Source organism: Cydia fagiglandana, chromosome 7, assembly GCF_963556715.1.
Source record: "Cydia fagiglandana chromosome 7, ilCydFagi1.1, whole genome shotgun sequence".
Taxonomy (NCBI): domain Eukaryota; kingdom Metazoa; phylum Arthropoda; class Insecta; order Lepidoptera; family Tortricidae; genus Cydia; species Cydia fagiglandana.
The window spans coordinates 12332248-12357864 of NC_085938.1; the positions used below are offsets into that span (position 1 = coordinate 12332248).

Sequence of the window (25617 nt, forward strand, 5' to 3'; positions counted from 1 at the left end):
TGACAAAAGATGCGGGTGGCGCAAGGAGGGAGAGGAGGCGACTCTCCTGAAACCGTAACCCGATAGAAAGACATGCATTATTTAAAACAAAATGGTCCCTCCTGTGGAAGTGTGGACCATATTTATTTAACAGCATGTGTACAAGGTAATAGAAAAGGAGTATTCCTTTATTTATAGGGATGCTGGATCAATCAGAAAATTAGGCTTAACATCCATGGTAACATCCGTGGTTTGTCATTTCATAGGTAAATGCTGTGTATGACCCTTGTATCATAATTTCATAAAATATATAATCTTTAATATATATATATCATGTAATGCTTACCATTTTGTTTAAATTATTATTGCCCTTTCCAGAGTAATAATCAAGAAAATTAAAATAATATATATGTACTACCTACTAGGCAGATGACTTCAGTGAAAGACCTCAGTTGGTGTATATAAAATTGACGTCCACACTTCTATTATACTACTCGTATTAGCCCATACTCATTAAGTTTTCGTGGTAAATGGTTAGATATAATAGCTAAATACATTCGAAGCTCATCCTTCTTACGCCCCCTTGCGGTAACGGGAGTCCGAATTTACTGCGTCTCTCGCCACCAGACTTGGTTCCGTTAGTTAAACCTACCTACTGGAACCCGCTATCATACGGTTCTAAATTACATTATGAAGGAGTTAGGTTTCTTTTCAGACTCGTTTTAGCAACTACGTCTACGACCATAAGGTATGAAAAAGTGATGGCAAGATATATGTAGGTAGGTACTTCTTTATTAAATTCTTCTTCTTCTTCTTATCGTGTAAAGGTGATCCAATTTCTTAAATTATATTCGTCCATTTATTAAATTTAATATATACCTTACATCTGCTTGATCTGGTTATGAATATATAGTTAGGTATCTAACCTAATAAATTTTAAGCATATCATATTAATGTCCGGTATTTCTGTGGAAGCCTTTTAAATTCATTCTGAAAGCGATGCCTATACAACATATACATATATTTTATTACTAGGGTATAACAATTACACGAATTAATATAATTCTAGTCCACTGAAAACTAAGTATACAAAATTACTCAGTTTTCTCTTAAAATGTTCACCGTAGCGGAAACAACTAATACTAAGGTTTGTAGCGAAAGTCCTCCGTAGAGACGTTACATAATTTATGTTACTTCTCACTGTACCAGTTTTTCAGTAGGTACCTAGTTTATTTTGGAAGAACAAAGGATGAAATTTTCCTAAAATTCGATAGCAATATTCTGCACAAAAACCTGAAACCACTTTGTCCATTGAGAACAAACGCGATCCGGCGAGCATAACCTTCCATTACTTACAAGCTTCTTTGTAAAACGAAATAAGTAAAAACCGTCTCCTTAAACAGAGGGGGGGGGGGGTCGTTTGAAGTCCGCAGCCCAGGGTGGGTCACAGGGGGTAGATCCAGATGCTATCTCGTGTCCAACTGCCTCAGACAGATAGCGAGTGTGAGGGATGAATTTTAATATAGAATTAGTCGAGGTTTACGGTCAGTGGACGCGGTAAATTGAAAGGTTAAAGTTATGCGCACGTTCCCTGGTTATGACGGCTAATAGCGGGCATATTGTGTAGTTTAATTTGTTCAATTGAAGGGATGTTTACAAAAACAACATATCTGACTACACTGGTTGACACCTGAAACGATTAACAATGTTCTTAAAAAACTGTCAACCGCTCTAAGCAGTTATGTTGTTTTTGTAAACATCCCTTCAATCATTATATTACTGGAGGTATTTAATTTTATGAAAAATATGTAAGTAGGTTTCGCCAACTCAGTTCATATTTATGTATATTTAATTGAGTTTTGCTTGCATGTGTTGGTTGTATTAGGTAGGTACTTTCTTAAAAATACTAATTATAGGATTTAGACGCAATTTTACAGTACTTAGATAATAGGATGCTTCCTGCAGGAAAGGCGTTCTGTAATATTACCAACTTTCCAAATAGGTACCTACTCGTACTTAGCTTTCACCAAAATAATTGAATTAGTATGGAACGTGGAAATTGTTTAAAAGAGAAGGAAAATGAAAAATTTGGTATCGACAAATCAGATTTTTCAAATCGATAAATTATGAAAAAGTGTTGAAAGTTAACGTTGTGTATATAGAGGAATATTCCATACTCTTCAGCTGACAAACAAACGTTCCACACCGCTAAACCTCCAAACCAACGATCCAACCTTAACTTCAGGCTTTCCCGAACAAAGCCTGCTGTCGTCAACAAAAATTAAGCGGGAATTATCAAGTTTACCCTGAAAAATGTGCAGGCACGCTGGGTCGATACTGTCCCCCGCGCGCCCCGCAGGTGCGACGAGATAATCCAAGATGGCCGCCGAGATAGGACGTGACGTCACAGCGCAGCGCCCCCGCCCCGCGCCCCCGGCGCATCCTCGAGGCCTCTCGCCACCCTCCTTAGATCCTTTCAGAAATCCGCCGAGTACCGTCAGCAGGCACAAATCTTGGGAGCAAAGTTTTGCAGTATTGGAATGAAAAGTGGCATAAGGACTTACTACTGGAAGCGTAATAGGAATTTTGATCTTCTTCTTTTTGGGCTTCGAAACAAATTACACAAACATCAGCATCAAATAGAGTAGCTGTCACTACCTACCAGTAATTTTTTTATTAATTGACAGCTAGTGTCAGGTCCAATGTACTTAGACTTACTATCAATAGCAGTGTCTAACAATTTTAATGACTCTCATATTTGAAGTGACCCCCTCCAAAATACAGGTTTCTATAGTGTCTAATAAGTGTAAAATAAAACAGACTAAAAATGTCCTTATATGATTATCGTATTGTTCAAGGCAGCACAGGCCGAGGCAGATGGTTGGCGTCGACGTGGAACCCTCCCGGGCCGCCCTTGTACTTGGTGACGTACGTCTGCCCGTCGTCGCCGATGTACTGGTACTGCCCCTCGATCTCCAGCACCCAGCCACCGTTGTCGGTCGGCACCAGCCGCCCCCGCTCTGATACTACCGTGTCTGGAAATAGAAGTAATGTCAAGATTTAATAGACCTTACAAAACGAGATCCAACATTCCCAACAAACTGTCCTGCAGTTTGACAGAAGAAGAAACTGTACAAATAGGGTTTATTTCGCCTGAATATGTAGTTTTTATTAAGGAATTAAATGGCTTAAATAAAAAAAATGTGTTTTATTATCTGATTGATGATAGATGAGAAAATTCCACTAGTATCGCTCTCAATCGCTACTACCTACATATTTAAGTTTTTTCTGACAATGCTAGGAACCAAAGTTTTACGTAAATTGGTATTTTCAAGAAAGAGAATATCATCACACAATTTAATCGGCTTTGTAATCGAATAAGTTTCAAAATGGTTTATTGTCTCCATCGGGTTCTGTCCTCTGCCGTGGAGAGCTGACCGACATCTCCAGGTTTGACGCCACCTGGTCTGTCCAACGTTTAGGGCTCCGGCAACGAGGCCATTTTCCTTCCACTTTCCAGGTAACCATTATTAACGAAACCTGTTTCAGCCTTTTTCTTAATACATATTTAAAACAAAATCTGTTTGAATCGTTTCTCATAAAACAAAAAGTAAAAAAAAGTAAAGTAAGTTAAAGTAGGTACATAGGTCACCATCTGCAATCACCACAGTAGGTATATACTCACTCTCAGCAGTGATGTACCGAAGCGCATATTGTCCGTACTCGTCGTGCACCTCTTCATGGCGAAGTGCGGGCAACTCTCGGACAGAGCTGGGTTCCGTGGGCGCACACCAGGCCGCTACCAATACGCAACTCAGGACCACCAGCTTGAAAAAAAAATCACGAGTTTAAATATTTTGTCTTCATATAAATAACCCCAGGCTCCCATGAGCCATGGCAAAATGCCGGGACAACGCGAGGAAGAAGAAAAGAAGATAAATAACTAAATGTCTTAAAAAGAAGATTAAATTAGAGCCTTGCTTTTTAATACAATAATGCAAGTCACAAAGCAGTTATACTCGTAGTCGATAAGTAGAACTGGGACCGTCGTTTATCAACCAATTTGAAAAAACAATATAATCACCCCATACAACCATTTCCAGTCGCCGTTACGACGCGGTGTAGACACATCTTGTGTCGACACCGTCTGTTTCGGTCACAATTCCAGTCGCAGAGTCGTCGCCGTGTCGACACAGTTACCAGAAATGGGGAAGGGTCGACACATGACACAAAGTGACATAAAGTGTGGTCGCCGTGTGCACACATTGTTACTAGTTTGCGACTACTTTATGCCAAAATCATTCGTTCATTCGTTCATTTTGTTCCTGTCAAATGGAAACTGTCAGATGGAAAAATAGTTAAATAAAAATAAGTGACATTAATACGCCATCTCTAAAACGGATTACAAGACGTAATTATATATTGTTTGCATTTATATTACAATAGGACTTAAATTATTATGGGGAATTAAACTGCTCGAGTGATTTGATAAACTAAGTGTAATATAATCAACGCGCCACCACATTGTTTTAGTTTAGCCGGAAATGAAATTGTTTACTTCTCAGTGCTTGTGTTCATAAATATATTATTTGATGCATTTTTAGTACTTCGATGCGTATACTATACTTAGATAACAGAAATAACGCTTTACATACTACGAAACTTGTTAATTATGATGTATAAATATGGTTTAAGGCTGAGAAATATTGCAGTCACAAAGTAGTCGCAAATGTTTCGACTTTGTGTCGACTCTGTGTAGACACATGACACGCGCTGTCAAAAGTAATAACAAAGTTACTCGATTTGCAAAATGGCTCCTTGTGTTCATTTGTTTTCAGATATTCTCAAAGTGTAAAAATGACGTGGTCAGAGATGGGACTTAATAGATTAACTGTTTATTCGACTAAGGCCCACTTGCACCATCCCACTAACCCTGGGTTAAGCGGTTAAACCGTTAACCCAGTATCAAATTGTACTGGTAACCATGGTAACTCCACGTTTAACCAGTTAACCCCGGGTTAGTGGAATGGTGCAAGTGGCGCTAATTAATGGAATAAAAAAAGTTAATCCTCAAATTTTAATCACGATTAGGTTAGTCGACCTAACATAGATTGAATTTGAATGAATCTGAACATTAATCGAATAAATTATCGATTAAATCTCGGTTGGAAGTTGACAGGGGGCCATTTTTGTACGTAAAAATAATAGAAATGTCTTGCATGCAGATGGTAGCCAAACACTTTGTCATAAAAGTCGAGATGGGTGTCGATTTATAGGTTTTAGGGAGTGCCGATTTCGAAAATGATGACCATTTTGGAATCCAAAATGGCGGCCATGCACTGTGTCATAAAAGTCGTCATGGATGTCGTTTTATACGTTTTAGGGGGCCCCAATTTTGAAAATGATGACCATTTTGGAATCCAAAATGGCGGCCATGCACTATGCCATAAAAGTCGTCATGGGTGTCGTTTTATAGGTTTTAGGGGGCGCAGATTTCGAAAACGATGACCATTTTGGATTCCAAGATGGCGGCCATGCACTATGTCATAAAAGTCGTCATGGGTGTCGTTTTATAGGTTTTAGGGGGCGCAGATTTCGAAAACGATGACCATTTTGGATTCCAAGATGGCGGCCATGCACTATGTCATAAAAATCGTCATGGATGTCGTTTTATAGGTTTTAGGGGGCCCCGCTTTCGAAAATGATGACCATTTTGGAATCCAGAATGGCGGCCATGCACTATGTCATGAAAGTCATCATGGGTGTCGTTTTATAGGTTTTGGGGGGCGCAGATTTCAAAAATGATGACCATTTTGGATTCCAAGATGGCGGCCATGCGCTATGTCATAAAAGTCGTCATGGATGTCGTTTTATAGGTTTTAAGGGGCGCAGATTTCGAAAACGATTACCATTTTGGATTCTAAGATGGCGGCCATGCACTATGTCATAAAAGTCGTCATGGATATCGTTTTATAGGTTTTAGGGGGCCCCGCTTTCGAAAATGATGACTATTTTGGAATCCAGAATGGCGGCCATGCACTATGTCATAAAAGTCGTCATGGGTGTCGTTTTATAGGTTTTGGGGGGCGGAGATTTCGAAAATGATAACCATTTTCGATTCCAAAATGGCGGCCATGCACTATGTCATAAAAGTTGTCATGGATGTCGTTTTATGGGTTTTAGGGGGCCCCGATTTAGAAAATGATGACCATTTTGAAATCCAAAATCGCGGCCATGCACTATGTCATAAAAGTCGTCATGGGTGTCGTTTTATAGGTTTTGGGGGGCGCAGATTTCGAAAACGATAACCATTTTCGATTCCAAAATGGCGGCCATGCACTATGTCATAAAAGTCGTCATGGATGTCGTTTTATAGGTTTTGGGGGGCGCAGATTTACAAAATGATGACCATTTTGGATTCCAAAATGGTGGCCATGCACTATGTCATAAAAGTCGTCATGGGTGTCGTTTTATAGGTTTTAGGGGGCGCAGATTTCGAAAACGATGACCATTTTGGATTCCAAGATGGCGGCCATGCACTATGTCATAAAAGTCGTCATGGGTGTCGTTTTATAGGTTTTAGGGGGCGCAGATTTCGAAAACGATGACCATTTTGGATTCCAAGATGGCGGCCATGCACTATGTCATAAAAATCGTCATGGATGTCGTTTTATAGGTTTTAGGGGGCCCCGCTTTCGAAAATGATGACCATTTTGGAATCCAGAATGGCGGCCATGCACTATGTCATGAAAGTCATCATGGGTGTCGTTTTATAGGTTTTGGGGGGCGCAGATTTCGAAAACGATAACCATTTTCGATTCCAAAATGGCGGCCATGCACTATGTCATAAAAGTCGTCATGGATATCGTTTTATAGGTTTTAGGGGGCCCCGATTTAGAAAATGATGACCATTTTGAAATCTGAAATGGCGGCCATGCACTGTCATAAAAGTTGTCATGGGTATCGTTTTATAGGTTTTGGGGGGCGCAGATTTAGTAAATGATGACCATTTTGGATTCCAAAATGGTGGCCATGCACTATGTCATAAAAGTCGTCATGGGTGTCGTTTTATAGGTTTTAGGGGGCGCAGATTTCGAAAACAATGACCATTTTGGATTCCAAGATGGCGGCCATGCACTATGTCATAAAAGTCGTCATGGATGTCGTTTTATAGGTTTTAGGGGACGCAGATTTCGAAAATGATGGCCATTTTGGAATCCAAAATGGCGGCCATGCACTATGTCATAAAAGTTGTCATGGGTGTCGTTTTATAGGTTTTAGGGGGCCCTGATTTCGAAAATGATGACCATTTTGGAATCCAAAATGGCGGTCATGCACTATGTCATAAAAGTTGTCATGGGTGTCGTTTTATAGGTTTTAGGGGGCCCTGATTTCGAAAATGACGACCATTTTGGAATCCAAAATGGCGGCCATGCACTATGTTAAAAGTCGACATGGATGTCGTTTTGTTGGTCATGGTCATCATTTTCGAAATCTGCTCTTCCTAACACCTATAAATCAACATCTATGACGGCTTATATGACAAAGTGCACGGCAGACATCTTGGAATCCAAAATGGTCATCATTTTCGAATTCTGCACTCCCTAAAACCTATAAAACGATATCCATGACGACTTTTATGACAAAGTGCACGGCACACATCTTGGATTCCAAACTGGTCATCATTTTCGAAATCGGCACTTCCTAAAACCTATAAAACGATATTCATGACGACTTTTATGACAAAATACGTAGCCGCCATCTTGGACTATAAAATGATCATCGTTTACGAATTCTGCACTCCCTAAAACCTATAAATCGACATCCGTGACGACGCAAGTTATCTTTATTTTCAGATCTAACAAATTGCTACAGAATACAAAGGACAAAAAAAGAAGCGAGGAGGTAATGAAACAAGCAAAAATACAGATGATTCCTCGACGCAATGGGATGCTTCTTAAATTGTGTCCAGATTTTTTGTCATAAAAGTTTTTATTTTTCACATATTACTCTCACAAGTTCCGTGACATTTCGACCTTGTAATTTTTTAAGTAAATGTTTTTGTTTATCTGTGAGGATCTCACTAGAATAATATAATCAAGGTATGTTTATATTTGATGATTGAAATAGTAACGCAAAAAAAAAATTATATCTGTGTCTTATATTCCTGCCGAAGACTTTTATTTTTCCTTTTCCTTCTACACAAGTTTGGTCAAGTAATAAGAATTTAGGGCTCTCAATTTTATTTTGACTTCTACAACATTAAAGCTACGAGGCCATGTTTGGTATCGTTTTCGTATAAATTCGCAGTACCAAATTTAGTTATGGTATCACATTGACACCATTCCAAAGTAAAAACATATACTTTCTTTTAAACTCCTCTTCACGCTTAAACTGCTGAACAGTTTTAATTTAAATTTAGTACACATATATATTGAGTCCCGAGACAGGACATAATAAGTTATCTCAAAAATCATCCTTTAAAGGTGTGAAATGAGGTGTAGGGGGGAATTCAGAATTGACTTCTTGAAGTTAATACTGTTTAAGTTTAGGTTTGAAGTCATGTTTTTTTATCATTTTTAACTAAATCAAAGATGTAGACCATCCCAAATTTAATATAAATCAGTTCAGCGGTTATTGATTTCCGGTACAAATTTCCACGCCACTTTTCACACCTTCAAAAGATGATTTTGGTTATAAGATCTATCCTATGTCCTGTTCCGGGACGCAAACTATTTCTATACCAAATTTCAACGAAATCGATTCAGCGGTTAAGCGTCAAGAGGAGTTTAAAATAAACCGGCCAAGTGCGAGTCGGACTCGCGTATTAAGGGTTCCGTACATTAAGTCCGACTCGCGCTTGACTGCACATTTCTAATAGGTTTTCCTGTCATCTATAGGTAAAGAACTATTTTGTGTATTCAGAGTCAGACAGACAGACATACAGACGCACGAGTGATCCTATAAGGATTCCGTTTTTTGCTTTTGAGGTACGGAACCCTAAAAAGATATTTTTTTATTTTGTGGAATGGTGTCAATGTGATACCTTAAATGGATTCAGCAACCCAGATTTATACGAAAACGATACCATACACGGCCTTGCACCTTCACTGATGTAGATATATCAAGATAAAATTGAGAGCCCTAAATAAACTTTCAAGAGCGGATATCTCAAAAACTATTCAACATATCGAAAAAATTGACTGAATAAACTTGTAACAAATTAAATTAACTTGCATTTTGTATAAGTGGCCATGTCGCTAAGATGCATAGTTTCCGAGATATAATCGAAAAACCGGAAAATGGGACCTTCAAAGCCCCCTCTCTTCCCCCGCTCAAGGGCTACGGCCGGGGACTTTTGATATGTTCACCTCCTAACTTGTCCAAACCAAGTTACAGAGTCAAAAATTGTGTTCCGAGCATTTCCCTCTACAACTTTTTGGAGCATTCGTTGGCTGACCTAAGTAGCTTATTGCATTTTTTTAAAAACTTTTCTGTAAAAGGTTGACGGGTGTTGGGTGTTTATATGGTTTTGGTCGATTATTATCATTTGCATCGCCCATGATGACTTACTAGAATTACTTACGAGCACACGAGACACTAATAGTAGTTTGACAAACCTTGGTTTTCAAGAGGTATTTTATATTGACATTTGCTGTCACAAATTTGCTGTCAGATTTAGTCGCAAACCGCACGCAAAGTGCACACAAATGTGTCGACACCTTGTTACGGAAAAGTGTACACACGGCGACGACACTTTGTTTCGAAACAATTCTAGACACATTGTGTGGACTCTGTTACGACACATCTGACATTTAGTTACCACTTTGATGATTCTGCGACTGGAATGGTTATATGGGACTGTGAATGTAGGTTACATTTTGATTCTTTAATAAAACACACACGCACGACTAGGTACCTACGTCGACTACATATTATTTCAGTATAACATGGTATAACCATATATAGTAGTGGACCCTATAATGGACGTGGAACCAGTAATGGGACAAAAAAACATAATTCCTCTAAAATAAGTATCTAAAAGTAGTTTATAAACACTGGCTGTATATTATCATAAATAAGACTCCTAGAGCTGTTTCAGTTTGAAGTTTTATTAAATTTGGTTGTTTTTTAAGAAATTGGCGTTAACCTAAAAGTTGTCGTGTCACTGAAAAAAAATTCCACTACGAATTCTTAACAACTTGGCTAAGAGAGGTGAGTTAATTTATTAAATTTTAATTAATTAATACTTGATGAAAACTAGAATGTGTTTTGTTAATTGCATTTACCATCAGATAAGGTATACAACACACTATGTTGTGACTCCACAGATGTAAAAAAATAGTGGTATTTGGCCCAATCCCATTATAGGAGCTGTAAAACTGCGTACCTCCTATGATGGGACAAATGACAGAATGATGCTTGCTATGCCATAATTTCATGTTTAAACAATACAGAAATAAAATGTAGTTAAGAAATATGTCAATCAGGAGGTATTCTCGGACTTCGGATAAATTAATATCGTTTTTCCAAACTTTTATTTAACTTGCCCTGTTAGTTAGTGTGGGTCCAATCTTGGTAGCTGAATTTGAGCCACTTTTCGATTTCCGATTCAGTTGAAATTTTATGTAAGTACGTAATTAAGTATGCAAATCGGATGATAACGCAATATTATGACAACATGGACCTGATCTGATGATGGAGACAGGAGGTGGCCATGGGAACTTTATCGCATTAAACCCTACCTAATTGTGTTAGGGTATATTAGAATTGTCTCGATGGATCTAATACAATAATAATTGGCTGTGGAAAGAAAAATACATTCAGCGATAAAAGCTTATACCAAAAATTGTTTTATTTTGCCGTAATTTATTCCCCATTTCAATATTTTATACTGATAGAGCAATGTCCATTATAGGGGGCCCATTACTGGATCCACGTCCATTACCGGGGGCCCATTACTGGAACTTTGGTGTCCATGACTGGAGAAAAAAAGCATAGTTTTAATTTGTTAAATACGTGGAAACTAATTGCAGTATCTTTGATACAACACGCCTAAAACATGAAAGACGGATAGGACTTTCATCTTTTAACACGCTAAGCGGTAGGCCATTTACATGTATAAGGGAAATATCATAATTACTCCAAATTTCCTCTTAAATGTCCCATGACTGGTGCTGTTACTATATTCGTATTTCCAACGAATTATTGCAAAAAAATATAATTTACTTACAACTTTCATTTTGTCACTAATGGTACGCACTGCCAAACAATCTAAAATCTAATGATGATACGTCTTATTGCATTTCACTTAAATACCAGTCCGTCGAGGAACTAGAATTCGGTACAAACTATTAAATGCAAATTAAACATGTAATGGAAACCAGAAAATTAAGTGCAATTATTACTTTCTGTACCTACCTACTCAAGTGACAAAACACTGCATGTTATCGTTATTTCAATTAGCTATTACCTAAATGAATACCAAACTAATGATAATATCTATAAAATACTTATTTATACCAGTCAAATTATCACTGACATTATTTTTTTACCGTAATATCTAAATTTGACTTAAGTATTATAAACCTATATATTTGCATGTTCACTATGTTCACACATACTTATATAAGTCATGGTTTCCTATAATTAGATAAGCATCAGTCATGATTGTTATATAGATTTAAAACATGTAAGATGTATCTGTTGGTAATCCTAAATAAAGAAAATATAATATATAAGAATCGTACAAAATTAAGTTTCGTTATTTTTTTTTAACACAAACTCCGTTCGTTAAAAGTTAGTCTGCTGTCGGTACACTTGGCAAGGGAGGGTGTAGGCGCTATGTGCTCTGAGCTATGTAAGGGGTTATCTGCTCCCGCTCTATCTGAATCTGTATTATCGCAACACGACGAATAATTATTATTAGCTAACACCTATCTACCCGAAGTAACTCAGGCCAAGTATCAGCGATGTTGATGTATTGAATGTCTTTGGGTCCGTTTACTTTAATTATAAGAACGTAAAGTTTTGGCTTATCTATTTACTTGTAACGGAGTTTGGGTTAAAATATATGGGCGTATGTTCTCTAACGCTCCGATTCAAAAGTTGATTTTCATCTAAAAGGGTTTTTATATAAAAAAACCCTTATATAAGTTTCTGGTGAAGTAAATAATTATAAGGTTTTAAAAAAATATAAACCTATACCTACACGCACCAGTGTGCGTATAGGCAACACCATAGGGTGTGTGATCATCGGTATACTTACTCACTAAGTATATCTTCACTAACACGTAAACTAAACAGAATCTCTTCCATAGAAAGTTTGTGCCCGTTGACTGTAGGGGCATGTATCTGAAGCCTTCAAGATCCTATATCCTTAGTACTTGTACGACTGCACAGCGAACATCACTCAATTAGTACTCAGGCACTAAAATCACACATAAAAGCTTAATCCGTGGTTAACAAAGGGCTTCTCGAGGCTGCCTCAATGGATGGACTGCCTTATCTGCCATCAGAGACTGCTAAAGGATACTTCGGCCCGTATTATAATTTCAAGTAATCGTCAGTTCCGTGTTCAAAAAAGACGATTAAGGACAAGCAGAGAAGCATCCTTTGGGCAGTGCAAATCTTCCTACTTTGCAATTTCGGTGCTCGACATGGTTTTGTCGAGTTCCTAGCCACCGCGGCTACTTGAAAATTAAAATCCTTTAATTACTATTATGTTGGACCTCTCTGATTGTATGTATGTAGGTACGCCGTAGCCTAACTTATAGCATGGCATGATGAGTGATGACTGATGACCCTTGTGTGACTGTGTGAACCATGTGGTGCTGGCTTTGTTTGATCTACAGAGTAATAAAAGATTTGTTAATTTATCTAATTAGCGTTGGTATTGGGAGCCTAGCGGTAATACGTGTGAGTTTGTTTGTTCTAACCCCGGCTCGTACCAAAGAGTTTCATGAATCTCAGTAGGTACTTAATATCATTTGATAAGTATTTCACCATTTTTTTCGGTAAATACGGGAAGGTCTGAAGAAACCATTCTAATTCCCTTAGGGTCTAGTTTTGCCCTCTAGTTTTAAAGGTTAGATGGCGGTCACTTTCATAGAAACTAGTGCCTTCGCTAATTTCTGGGGAAAATGTAACATGAGGAGGAGAAATTATTAAGATTTAAAAGTTTATTATAATAACAGAGATCACATATCAAAATTATTACTTATACTGATTTATAATTTATATATTCAGTATTATAGAGTTATTGTCGTTATATTTAAAAAAGTTCGAGAATATATTGAAATTTAAAAAAAAACGTGATATTAGTCAAATCGATATCTGAGGCAAATCTTTTTTTTAATTAGATTGACCCAGATTAAAACAGATATTAAATAACAAAATAAATAAATTATAAATCTAACCCTAAATCTTGAATTATCGGGCAGAAAATAATTATATTCAGAAAAACACGGTGTATTAAAACTTGCGCTGAAATGTTAATTAAATACACTCGTATCCATATTGTCAATAAACCAAACTATCGAGTAGGTAAAGGCATCAGCACACGAGTCGTCTCGCGGCGGAAATGGCGTCTAACCGGATATTGTATCGCGCCTTCATCTCCGGCGGGCTTCCGGTTCCGGCACCCCCTCCCACCGGCCGTGCGTCGCCTAATTACTTTCTCATATGTATAACAAAAGTATGAGCTGAAATTCAGGATTAAGCATATTTAAATGAGCTTGAACTTGGAATTAAAAACTGAAATTAAATTCGAAAATTAATTATAAAGTCATTGAAGAAATTCATTTAGTACATTTTTATGCTCGTGTCGGTATAGTGTGACGGTTCATAAAATATATGATATCTATCGGTGAGATTTTGTTTTGACCCTTTTCCAACCATGCCAATCAGCTAGAGTTTTTTTTTTTATTCTGGTACAGTAGTCGGCATCAAATAGATAGTGACGGCCAAAATGGCCAAATATATCGCAACACACCTTTGTTACCATAGAAATAAGGATGATTTTCAGTATTTTGGCCATTTTGACCTTCAGTATCAATTTGATGCGAAATGTACACTGTAACTGTGCTACGCCGTAGCGCTAAGCATGCTTTCAATGTATAATGTAGTTATACTAGCTATACCTACCGGAAAATCTGTCGTAGCACCAAAGCAAAAATACATCTCTCAATTCTGTTAACTACTTGATTTTGATGTTAGTATACAAACTTCCACCCGCAATGTCACCCCTTTAAAAGGTTGATTTTTGTGATTAGAGTATTCTCGGTGTTAATCCAGGCTTTAAACTATTTGTGTACCAAATGTCAACGAAATCCGTTTTTCGTAGGTACCTAATCGTAATATTGATGTTGATTTTTTTTATATTGATTGTAATATGCGTCATAACTTCATAGAAGTTTGACATATAAAATAACACTTGCACTGCGTGTGCTATCAAAATAGTTGCAGACTTATTTTGGTCTAACTCTAAGAAGTTTATCAATTTATTGACCAGGAATAATAATAATATTTTTATATTCATATTATAAAAACCCTAGCCTAAGAGAAATGATGAATAAAGAAATTTATATCTGTTACACAAAAACTATTCTAAGTGAAACTTTAGTTTGAGTCTATGTAGGATTCTATCTAGCATATGATAGCATTTGGAATACAAATAATAAGTACCATAAATATTAAATGTCATTATTATAAGTCAATTCAGTATTATAGGACAGTTTCTCAGTCCCTATCCACAAAACAGACAATAATAAACAAACAGAAATGTCAATAAAACATCCATATTGCGGCAACACCGATTGCGGGTGCGAACAAGCCGCGACATGGTCCCCAACTGTCTTGCGCAATAAACAACCCCATTCAACTAACCCCCCAAATCCGAATAATGGACACCGGGTGTATTCTTAAACACGTCATACATATGCTAGTACAATTAAATGCCTGGGGAGTTTGACAAAGTTTGACCAAAGTTGACTTTAAGGATCGCAATCAAATCCTCTTTCAACTTTTTGTCATAGGCAGTTTATCCATTAAAACAAATACGACTAAATTTGAAATGGGGAAATCCACCACTAATAATAATTAAAGCTATGGAACGGTTCGATTTTATAAGGACTACTGGACTAGGTATTAATCACGAGAAAATGTGAGTTTCCTAATTGTATTTATATATAGTCCTCCACATCGATTTCGATGACGGCGACCTCAGCAATCAAGGGATTTTCCTCTTATGAGCTCTTATGTGGCTGGCCAGGCCAAACTTGTTTTTAAAAACTCTGTCACATTCACGGCAGTAGAGTTGACCGGCTGTGTTGTACGTATACACGTAGGAGGGCTTAGGCCTTTCCTTGCGTAATTGGCGTTTTACGACCCACCTTAGCAACCCAATTGTATTTATACAATTTTATTAGAGTGTTACAAGTTAAGGATGACTCAGAGTTAGAGTGACATTCCATTTCCAACTGCAGCTGCAATACTGTTCATTTTACTATGGAAACGCGTCGCTGTCATTGTCAATTTCCATAGAAAATGAACAGTATTGCAGCTGCAGTTGGAAATGGAATGTCACTTTAACGTTCCATTTCTGACCGCAGCTGCACTACTGGTACTAAACGCGTCGGTGCTATTGTCAATTTCCATAGTAAAATGAACAGTAAGTGCAGCTGTCGTTGGAACTGGACTGTCACCTTCACGCTAGACCGGGCTGAGGCGTCCGACATGTTATTTTCTAAGACGGCTGATCAGTGCTCACGTGGTACTTTCCACAGAAAACGAAGCACCAGCAGCTCCGGGCCGGCCCCGGCCCGGTCTTTACCGATTTGCAAGACCGAAGTGATCCCATAAAAGCTCTGTGAACAAAGTTTTGTGCGGAGCTCTTAAAAAAACGTATTTTTAAATAAATTAAATAAACAAATTAATATACACCAATTACAAGTTGCGTAAATATGTAAGTAAAGTACATTTACAGCATTGTTGCTTTGCACAAAAGACATGTACTTAGATAACTATTTTGCGGTGATGGGATGCGTGATGCGTCACCTTTAAATGAGCACGTAGCCACCATTAAAATTCAAATGCTCTCTAAAAACATTTTGTGATCCAATCTGAAAACTCTCAGACATTGCGTGCGCTATCTACGCATGCGACACTCGATACAGTAGGTATACTCGTGTGCGTAGCCTTTATACTTTGGCGGTAGGAAGTTGGAATTAGTCTGGATTGACGCGCAGGCGCCCGACGCGTGCTCTATTGTCTATGTGAAGTTTTACGCGGGAACTAGCACTTCCCCTAAAATGTCAAAAGTGACTTATGAAATGAGATGGTCAAAGAATGTTTACGTTTGCATCGTAGTGAAAATTAATATAAATATTATTATATATTAGCAAAATAATAAAATCAGGAGATGTGTAATTCATGTAGTTGTTTATATGACTTTTTAATATATATATTTTTTTTTAAATAGACAAAAACTTTCAGGGTATGTAAATTAGTACATTAACATTACCATACAAGTGTGAAAAGTAGGAATATCGCAACGAGTGGCGACAAATTAAAACACGGCCGAAAGGAGTGTTTTAAATCGACACAAGTTGCAAATTACCGTTTCGCAAGTGTATTGTACGAGTACATCGTTTTACAGTACCTACATAGGTAATATGGCCCATTATCGGACATTACCTTTCTCTTGAACATCACCAGTGGTGTAACTGATTGTTCCGAGCTACTTGGTAAACTTTCTTTCAATACTCCCTATCGTTCTAAAAGGTACTATCCCCCATTATCTGTTAAAACTGCATCATCCAAGTATAGACAGAATAGCTTCCTAGTTCGCGCGAGTCGAAGGCTAAATGAGCTATCGAAGGACATTGATATCGATATATTCAATTGCAAAGTTCCCAGTGTGAGGCACAGTTTGGTTAAGCGGTGTTTTGTGTGAGCGACCTTTCTACTAATGTATTTAATTCATGTACTTATACTTTCGGCTTTTCTTTTTATTTTCTTCATTAGGCGAGAAAATACATTGAATTTATCAACTTAGTGTATTAATATACTAATATTACATAACGTATTCATTAACATTTTAATCTTTTTATTTTGTTTTGTTTTGTTCTCATCTTTTGAATTCTGAGACCTCTGTTATTCTAGGCGCTATAAGTGTTAAACTTAGCTATAAGTGTTAAAACTTAAGATCTATTGTAAGGCTTCTATTGCCATTTTCAATTATGCTTCTTTTTTTTCCACTTTCATTTTGTATGCATGTGTGTGTGCGTAGGTGCTAGCATTAGTTTAAAATTTAATACTTTGTAACTATTTACCTGTGGGTTCCTGTAATTGGCTTCCTGTTTTAATCTTGTTGTCTATTGTAAATTTTATAGCTGTTGGTTCTCCTAACATAAATAAATAAAATAAATAAATAAATAAATTAAATTTTCGACATACGCACGTGTATATATACTTATGCACGTCACCGCACTAGGGCGGTAAATTAGCACCATATGTACTTACTGTAATATATATTTTATGTTATGAATTATACAAGACGGTTCTTGAGTCGGATTGTAAAAGCCACTTTTTGACACTTGGTTCAGAGGTGGTCGAAAAATCGACAGCAAGATTTGAATCAAACGTTCAAAATGTCAATTCGTATTGGCCAACACTTCTAAAATATTAGTAGGTACGTACGTAGAAAGTTAGAAACGAATTCAAAGATATTTGAAGAGTATATATAATTAGTAAAATGCCTACCTTCCCTACCCAATAAAAATATTTATAATATTTCTTTGTGACTATTTTACAATATATTCCAATTATGGTTGCACCTCCATTAAAATAATGAATTGTTTGAATATGAAACCGTACCGCCTCGTACTCCTAATTAATCTTGCTGCTTAATTAATTGTATTATTAATAGTAAAATAGTTTTTTTCCATCTGTTATACCGTACCCACCGCAATAAGGGCGACGTATCTTCTTAAATAATGACATACCTGCAATTAATTCTTTGTAAATGAAGGCAATGATTGTGCTTTATTATTTAAATTATTTTACGACACTCAATAAAAAGAAACCTTTAAATTTTATTATGATTTTCAAAGCAGCTATTTACTTTTACTTTACTTTAGCTAAGTATTTACTTTTCCTACAATCGTTTTACCGAAATGGGCTAGGTCGGTACCTAGAGTAGGTCCCATCTAAGTTAGGCATGATACATTACCGTAGACACTACAGACATTAAAAAACGAATAAGGTAAACAGTGCTTTACATGCTTATGTCCAGTTGGCATCAGATATATCGGAGCGGCCAAGGTACTCACAAATATCGGAACACACTTCAGGTCAAGGCGAAGTATTCGCGTGAATAACCCCACAACTAAACGCTACCGACCCCCCGGAGTGTAACTCGACGCTGATATGACACTGATACTTTAATTATAACTCAACCCCAGCTTTAATCGTTTTAGACTCAATCGTGTCTATTATTTTGATAGCGTAAGAAAACTATTTTCGTCAGATTAGTTCCGAATAACAAAAGATGTAATGTACCTAACATAACCCGATTACGCAACGCGATATTTTATTGTGATTACTTAATTGTGTGACTTTTCAGTTAAAGTTAGCTCTTAATTTTCATGACTACGTATGGGTTTGTACGGGTACGAAAACCTGGGGACGAATAATGCTTTCTTTTCATATCATCTCTCACACAGTCCATCTCCCATTTCCTTGGGTTTCCTTTCCTCTCTGACATATCCAGTTACATATTCGCGAAAAAACCTAAATCACAATAAACATTTTTTATCCTACGACGTACCGTATTGCCAAATTATAGTAGCAAATTCTAAATAAATATCCATTATTTTTATCCTCATCAAGTCAGATAATTGTGTTACTGAAATTTCTTTAAAATAAATAATTAATAAGTATGTTCTTTTTGATACGAATTAATAGCTCAAGGTAATTCGATTTAAGATACTATTTAAAGAACAGTTTGTTAATTAAGTCAACAATTTTTCCAGCCGGTCGAGTTCAGTCATTCGAACACAATTACATCTGTTATTTGAAGCTAAACTAGCCCCAGCTTCCCCATCTCGATTTGCGACACAAGATACAAGTTACAGTAGACTAGGGGAGAACATACTCGAGGCATAGACTAGCAAGAACTTGCATGCAATTTACGTTACATTGCTGACTTCTAAGGTAAACTTCTTTCAAAAGTTCGATCAGATAGCGCAATGTAACGAAATTTGCATACAGGTTCTTGCTAGCCTAATCCTCCCCTTACAATGCAGTTAACGACGAATGAGAATTCATATCATTTATCACACAGATATCCTGACCATTTAAATAAAATGAAATTAGAACATTTTAGATTAGGAAGTGTAAAATGGCAAGACATTCAAGATATAAAAACTTGGATGTTATCGATGCCAATACTGCATCACTCTTGCATGTTATTCCGCAACCAGCTGAATCTGTGTTCACAATGTCAACCCCTGCGTAACTCCTGGTTTCATTTAACCCCTCTGTCATAAAGCCGAACAATGAACTGGTTGGCGGGACGGCGGGTCGCCGCGTCAATCGTTGCCGCCGTCAAAACGGCAGGCGCTTCTTTATTTTTATTTACTTTTTCGTATTCATTACTTGTTTGATACGTTTAAATTGCATGCAACACTTGTGCAGTTTCAAATGGTCGGCAACGGGCTCGTGACTCGCTTACCATCTTGCGTGCGGGACGTTGACTTGTTTGTCACCGAAAAAACAGATCGTGGACGATTAAGATTTGGAAGAACTAGAAGTTTTATATTGGGCCCTATTTGCAATTCATGGAGTGTATTGTAACTTGTACAGAGATCTAAACAGGTACAGGTTAAGATAGGTAGGTAATTTGACTTGCACATCAATTTAATCTTGAATCCGGCAACTTAGGTGATCCCGTAATCGCCCCGGTAGACAGTGAAGAAATTCATAAATCAATCAAAGTTTCAAACAAAGATCATAACTCCAACAAAACGAGTCTCCTGGAAAACTTAAATGACTCTTTTTTCCGCATTAAGAGTGCGAATAATCTTCTTGACGGGCTGCGAAATTGATGGCGCCGAAAAAAAACGCCTCAAAATCTGAGGAACTTTTTACGTCAGCCGAGTTTCACTTAGAGAAGTTTCCACATCCATTTGGAAGTTGGCTCTGTGCGACAAGCTGACAAATTTTAATGAATCCGAGAGGGCTGCTAATGTCTGCGAGCTCCGTAATGGGAAAACTTTGATGCCTCCCGCTTACGAGGCCGCGTTGCCAAACGCTCCAACGATTTTTGCTCACAGTACCTACTGCCTAGATTGTAAGTATATATTTAGGTACTTAAGCCAGGCCAATAGATACAGACCTATGTCATACTTGAAATGATAATATACTTATCATTATCTAAACTAAAACATCATCACGATCGACGATCTTGATTAGCCTTCCAATTGCAAAATCGCGTCCTTAAAACATTGTCTTTTTATGACGTAAGTATCCCTTCCAATATCCTCCTATCCTATCCTATCAACCTGGCTTTCATTCCCTGATAAGATAATAATATAATATCTAAATAGGATCATACAATTAAACTCACACGTTATAAACAATACCCTAAATGAAATTCCCAGTAGGCAATCATTTGTAGGAGTAACACAACACCTCGCTATAAAAAGCGCAATCATTCTGTCGTGTGCCATTTCAATTGTAAACTCTTTCGGGTATCCATTACATTATAAATTTGACCTATTTCAACATAACTGTTCAGTGACCAGCGAAAAAATATATTAGGGGTGGTGATTGTGATTTAAACGGGTGGCGGAGCGAGGGCGGCGCGCCATCCATCATACGCTTTACATATGTTTGAATAAAGCTCGTGGGAAAAGGATTTCCTCTCAGAAGTCAAGCTACATTCTGCAACAGCGTAGGGTGACCGTGAGTGAACAGTTTGGGACAAGTCCTAATTGAACGCGGGGAAAATTCATGTCTTATTTTTAACTCGACAGTTTACATAGGCATACATAGGCCTACTGCGCTTAGCATATCCAATAACTATGTAGATAAATACGTAGATACCTATCTGCTTATTACCTCGCATATTTACAAACTATGTGCCTAGTCTAGGTTAGGCTTTGGTATTTTTTAGGTACCTAACTTACTACATTTAAGATCAATTTTATTAAAAGCAGCCCGTTTTATTTCTATTTCTACATTTCTTCAAACAAAAACGTCACTTTTGACACTTGTTTGACACTGACATATCTATTCCATATCGTTTCAATATCTAGTATTTGACGTATCTCATTGTTCGAATATGGCTGTTGATATTGAGTAGGATACAAACTTATTTGTAAGACGCATTTTCTGCATAAGGTTTACTTGGGTAATTCCGAATGTCGAAAACTGTCGGATAATTCCGAAAAGAGACTTTTATTATGATGGAATTTAGGGTGACTTTCATGTGAATTTCGGAATTATCCGACATTCGGTATTACCCGAATACACCTTACACTTATGTTTATATTACTCTAGTACATTATTTTTATTAATATTGATGTGAACTGCGGAGCGGAGCAACCGATAAAATAATACAGTCCTGTGTCAACCCGCTCGCTGCATGGTGCTCCCACACTACAAATAGCGGATTAGGGCAGTTTGGCAAACAAGGCGTCGCCCGCGCCCTTACGGCTAATGCCGTATTAATGTCTATTAGGAGCCGGCATTGTTCGACGCGATTTATTCAGATTAAACTAATGCGACACAAACGCGCGACTTTCGCACGATTATGCGACGACTAGTCGAGTGCGTTGATTGCCTTTTTGACATACGGTTATTGTATGCGGAGTGTTTGTTTTTACTTAGGTAGCTAAGTGTTACATTGGTGCACAATTAAACATAACATACAAAAGTACAAACATACACTCGGTTACAAATGCACACGGTGAAACTTTACGAGTTGATCTCTCTAATTTGACTATAGAACTATTATGAAATCGAAAAAGTTACGATCACATCAGCATAAAACGTAAACAAACCTCGGTTTTCCGGCAGTTGCGTTAAACTACCTTAGTACGATTAATAGTTACTATGAATGCCAACCATATCCTTAGCGTAGCAAAAGATTAAGGAAGACAGATAGACAGCTACAACACTAATTCGGCATTTATATAATATAGGGGAAAGTGGCCAAGATATAAAACTCTGATGTTACATAAGAAAGGAAATTGCATAACAATAACAACAATAGCAGCCACAAGATAAGGGCACCGTGAAAAAATGTTAACAGCACATGAAACATACAAAACCGGAGAGAAAATTTAGATTAGCTGAAGCGATCCATTTCCCTTTATGCCTTTGAAACAATGGTTGACATGTAGAAACCTACGTATGTAGAGCCCGCCTATGTTTCAAAAGGCAAAATTGTAAAATCTCATTTTGTTTAGCTGCGTAACAAATCCATTGAATGTTCCTGGCGTATTCACGTAAGCGTGAAAAGATAAAGTGGTGGAACAAAAGCCAAATTAGCTAAATATTGCTGCTCTGCTACTCGTATTACCTGTGTACCTATTTACTCGTACATTCTTATAATTACGGTTTTACGTACTTTCATTAAATAGGTAATGTTAGCTATATTTTGACCTGAAAAAGTGATTTGTTTGCCTTTTCTTATAATGAGTGTCATAAATATAATAAAATAAACTAGGGAAACTGGGTAATGACATGAATAGGTGCCTAATATTCAACTCTGACGTAAACCAATAGTGATTATATCAGTATTTCCAGTATTTTTATTTTCTTCTCTTATCGCCAAAATCAGTTCGACTAGAGACCTATAAATTGACCGAGACATAAGAAGCTTCAACCTTGCCCTGAAGGGCTGCACAAGGCCACTGCCATAGATGTTATCTGGTAGAAACTCGATAAAATAGGGTAAGCTTATCATCACACCAGCACGCGCCGCCACCCCGGCTGTATACTTTATTATGGTTAGACGAGGGACCCATACGATTGCTAGTCTGAATTACCTACTCTGAATGGTAGGCCCCAACACAACGTGTTTAAAGAAAACTCGCTCATGGTTACAAGCATGGTGCATGGGCAGTCCAAAAAATTCTGCAAAATATTTATTCTAGGCTTAACATACGGTTCATGATATTAACAAAAGTTGTAGGTACAAGTAATATCTCAAAGTAGTTTTCGTTGGGAATTGATTTGATTGTGCTGTTTTTTTCATTAGGTATTGTACATTCTGTTCGTAGTGGTAAAAGGTTCACAGGACTTTCGCAGATGTCAATGTCGATGGTAAACTGATGTTTTTGCCTTAAGGTTACAGAGATTCCGGTGCTGAATCAGCTGAATGTCTGATAATCTCAGGTCGTGTGTGTGGTGGTGTGCCTTTAACTTTTGGAAGTCTCCATGCCGCCCGAAGGTTTTTATGCAGCTTTCACACTTAGATGTTGTCTCACAAAGCAAAGAAGGACACATCTTATAACAACTGTTAAGAGCAAGCACCATAGCTGGGCATTAACTCGTCGTTAATTAACGAAGATAAGTTTTGGAGTAACGGATTAACTTTTAAGTTAACTATAAAAACCTGTAACGGACTTGTTAACTTCCGTTAACTTTTCTTAAGTCCGTTAATCGTTAATACCTAAGTACCTTCTCACACCAAGACCGCGTGCTGCGTCAAATATGACACTAGTATACCTTCGAGTGCTGCTGTGGAACGCCTGTTTTCGGCGGGAAAATATATTTTTTCTCAAAAAAGGGGGTCGCTATCAGACGACAATGCTCATGTTCATGAAGGGGAACTACTAGCAAATTATATTTTTATCTATGCTATTATTAATTAGTAATGATTACCATGTTAATTAGTAGATTAGTCTTTAATAAAAATCAAAATTTATGATTATTTCTCCTAGTTTTATTTCTTATTGCGTATATTTACGATTTCGAGTTAACGATTAACTTTAACTTCCGTTAAAACTTTTGAAAAGTAACGTTTTAACGTTTAACGAAGTTAACTTTTTATTTAACGGATTAACGATTAACGAAGTTAACTTTTTGATTAACGGATTTAACGGTGACCAGCTCTGGCAAGCACCCTTCTAATATGTTTGACTAAACCCCAGCCAACATTAAATAAATATCGTTCACAATCAACGTAAGTATGTAATGTCATCATCATCATCATCTCAGCCATAAGACGTCCACTGCTGAACATAGGCCTCCCCCTTGGACCTCCATACGTGCCGGTTGGAAGCGACCCACATCCAGCGTCTTCCGTATGTAATGCGCCGTATGTATGTATTCCTTATGTGTGCGTTTTTACGTATGTAATGTAGGCAAATAAATATTCGAATATCACAGAAGACTTGCAGAGCAGCCTAATTGACGCTGTCGATGCTAACTATACGAGACGAGTAAACCATGCTCGGAAAGATCCCAATTCCCAAGCAAAAGTTTTAACTTTTAACCCCAGTATTCCACACAAAGTTACTGTTGGAATCATTTTGTATATACCTACCCAGTTCTTGATGGTCAGAAGACTTAACCCTTACCACATGCAGGGCGGACACGCCATACATCAAAACTCGTTTGCGTGTATATGTGTGAACGGCACGTCTGTACACGCGTCATTGTGTGAGTAAGTCGCTTAGGGGTGCTTAGGGCTACTATTTACATGTTTTTGAGTTCACGGAGCGTTATCGTTGTACTCGTAACGTAAATATCAAACATTTTTATTCCTAAAATTAAAGAACCAAACATAATTTACAAGATGGTATTTTCTCCTAGATCCTTGCTATAATAAACTGTTCTATTCACAGGTCACAGCTAATATTATTTGAACGTATATGCGAACTCACCCGTAAACCCGTAAAGGCCGTAAAATATTACGTAAAGTATGGTGCGGCAATAAATTACCAAAAATGTCATGTCGAATTGTCGATACGCAATAAGCGTGGACTAAATATAAATAATTACAAAACGCTACTTTTTAATATATGTATAATAAAAATAAATGTTCTTTATTTCGTGAATTTGAAAAACAACCATACATCGCAAAATACATCGGCATTTTGAACGTTGCGTCATCCCGCCGCGGCGTTGCTAGCCGAACTGAGAGTATGTCAGGAGTCCGTCAGAACTTAGTCGCGGGGCGAGGTAATCCGAGTCGGGGCGGGGCGGTGCGTGTCCGTTCTGTATGATAATACTATTACTTATTCTGTGCCCTTAGTAACGACATCGACATGGAACTATGAAATAATTTATTTTCGTGAAAATTGCAGTCTCGAAATATGATGAGGAGTACACTGGTAAAATCCTTAAGGTTAGTCCCGGCTACAGTATACACTTAAACAGTGTACCTACACAACATGTCGCTGTCGCACCGACACAGCTAGGTATCGATTCCGCTAGTTCTCTCGCGTCATCCCACAAAGCGATCTCATTACCGCCGTTTCACTTTACACTTCCTGCTCATTCGTGTGCAATCTGTAGTGCAAATCCGTTAATCTTATTTGGCGGTAGTAGCTGCACGCGGCGCCACGTGCCGCCAAATCGAACTAATCTAAAAGCCGTACGCGTCGCGGGGCAGAGCGCGTG

General features: G+C 37.6%; 2 protein-coding genes across 2 annotated transcripts in view; both read right to left on the reverse strand.

Moving 5' to 3' along the window:
• The window catches only part of LOC134665895 (uncharacterized), a 286141-nt gene that overhangs the window by 182702 nt on the left and 77822 nt on the right, over positions 1-25617 (reverse strand). The window lies entirely within an intron of this gene.
• On the reverse strand, positions 2829-11221 carry LOC134665916 (flexible cuticle protein 12-like). The gene is made up of 3 exons (XM_063522974.1): positions 11213-11221; positions 3665-3806; positions 2829-3014 (listed from the first exon to the last, which is right to left on the reverse strand). The coding sequence occupies exons 1-3, from the start codon at positions 11219-11221 to the stop codon at positions 2833-2835; spliced, it is 333 nt and encodes a 110-aa protein (XP_063379044.1). The 3' UTR covers positions 2829-2832.

What these genes read in the sequence shown, in the direction of transcription:
- LOC134665916 (XM_063522974.1), bottom strand. An exon ending in TCGGTACATCACTGCTGAGA is followed by an intron (nt 3,015 to 3,664) that starts GTGAGTATATAC and finishes TTCTATTTCCAG; the next exon opens with ACACGGTAGTATCAGAGCGG.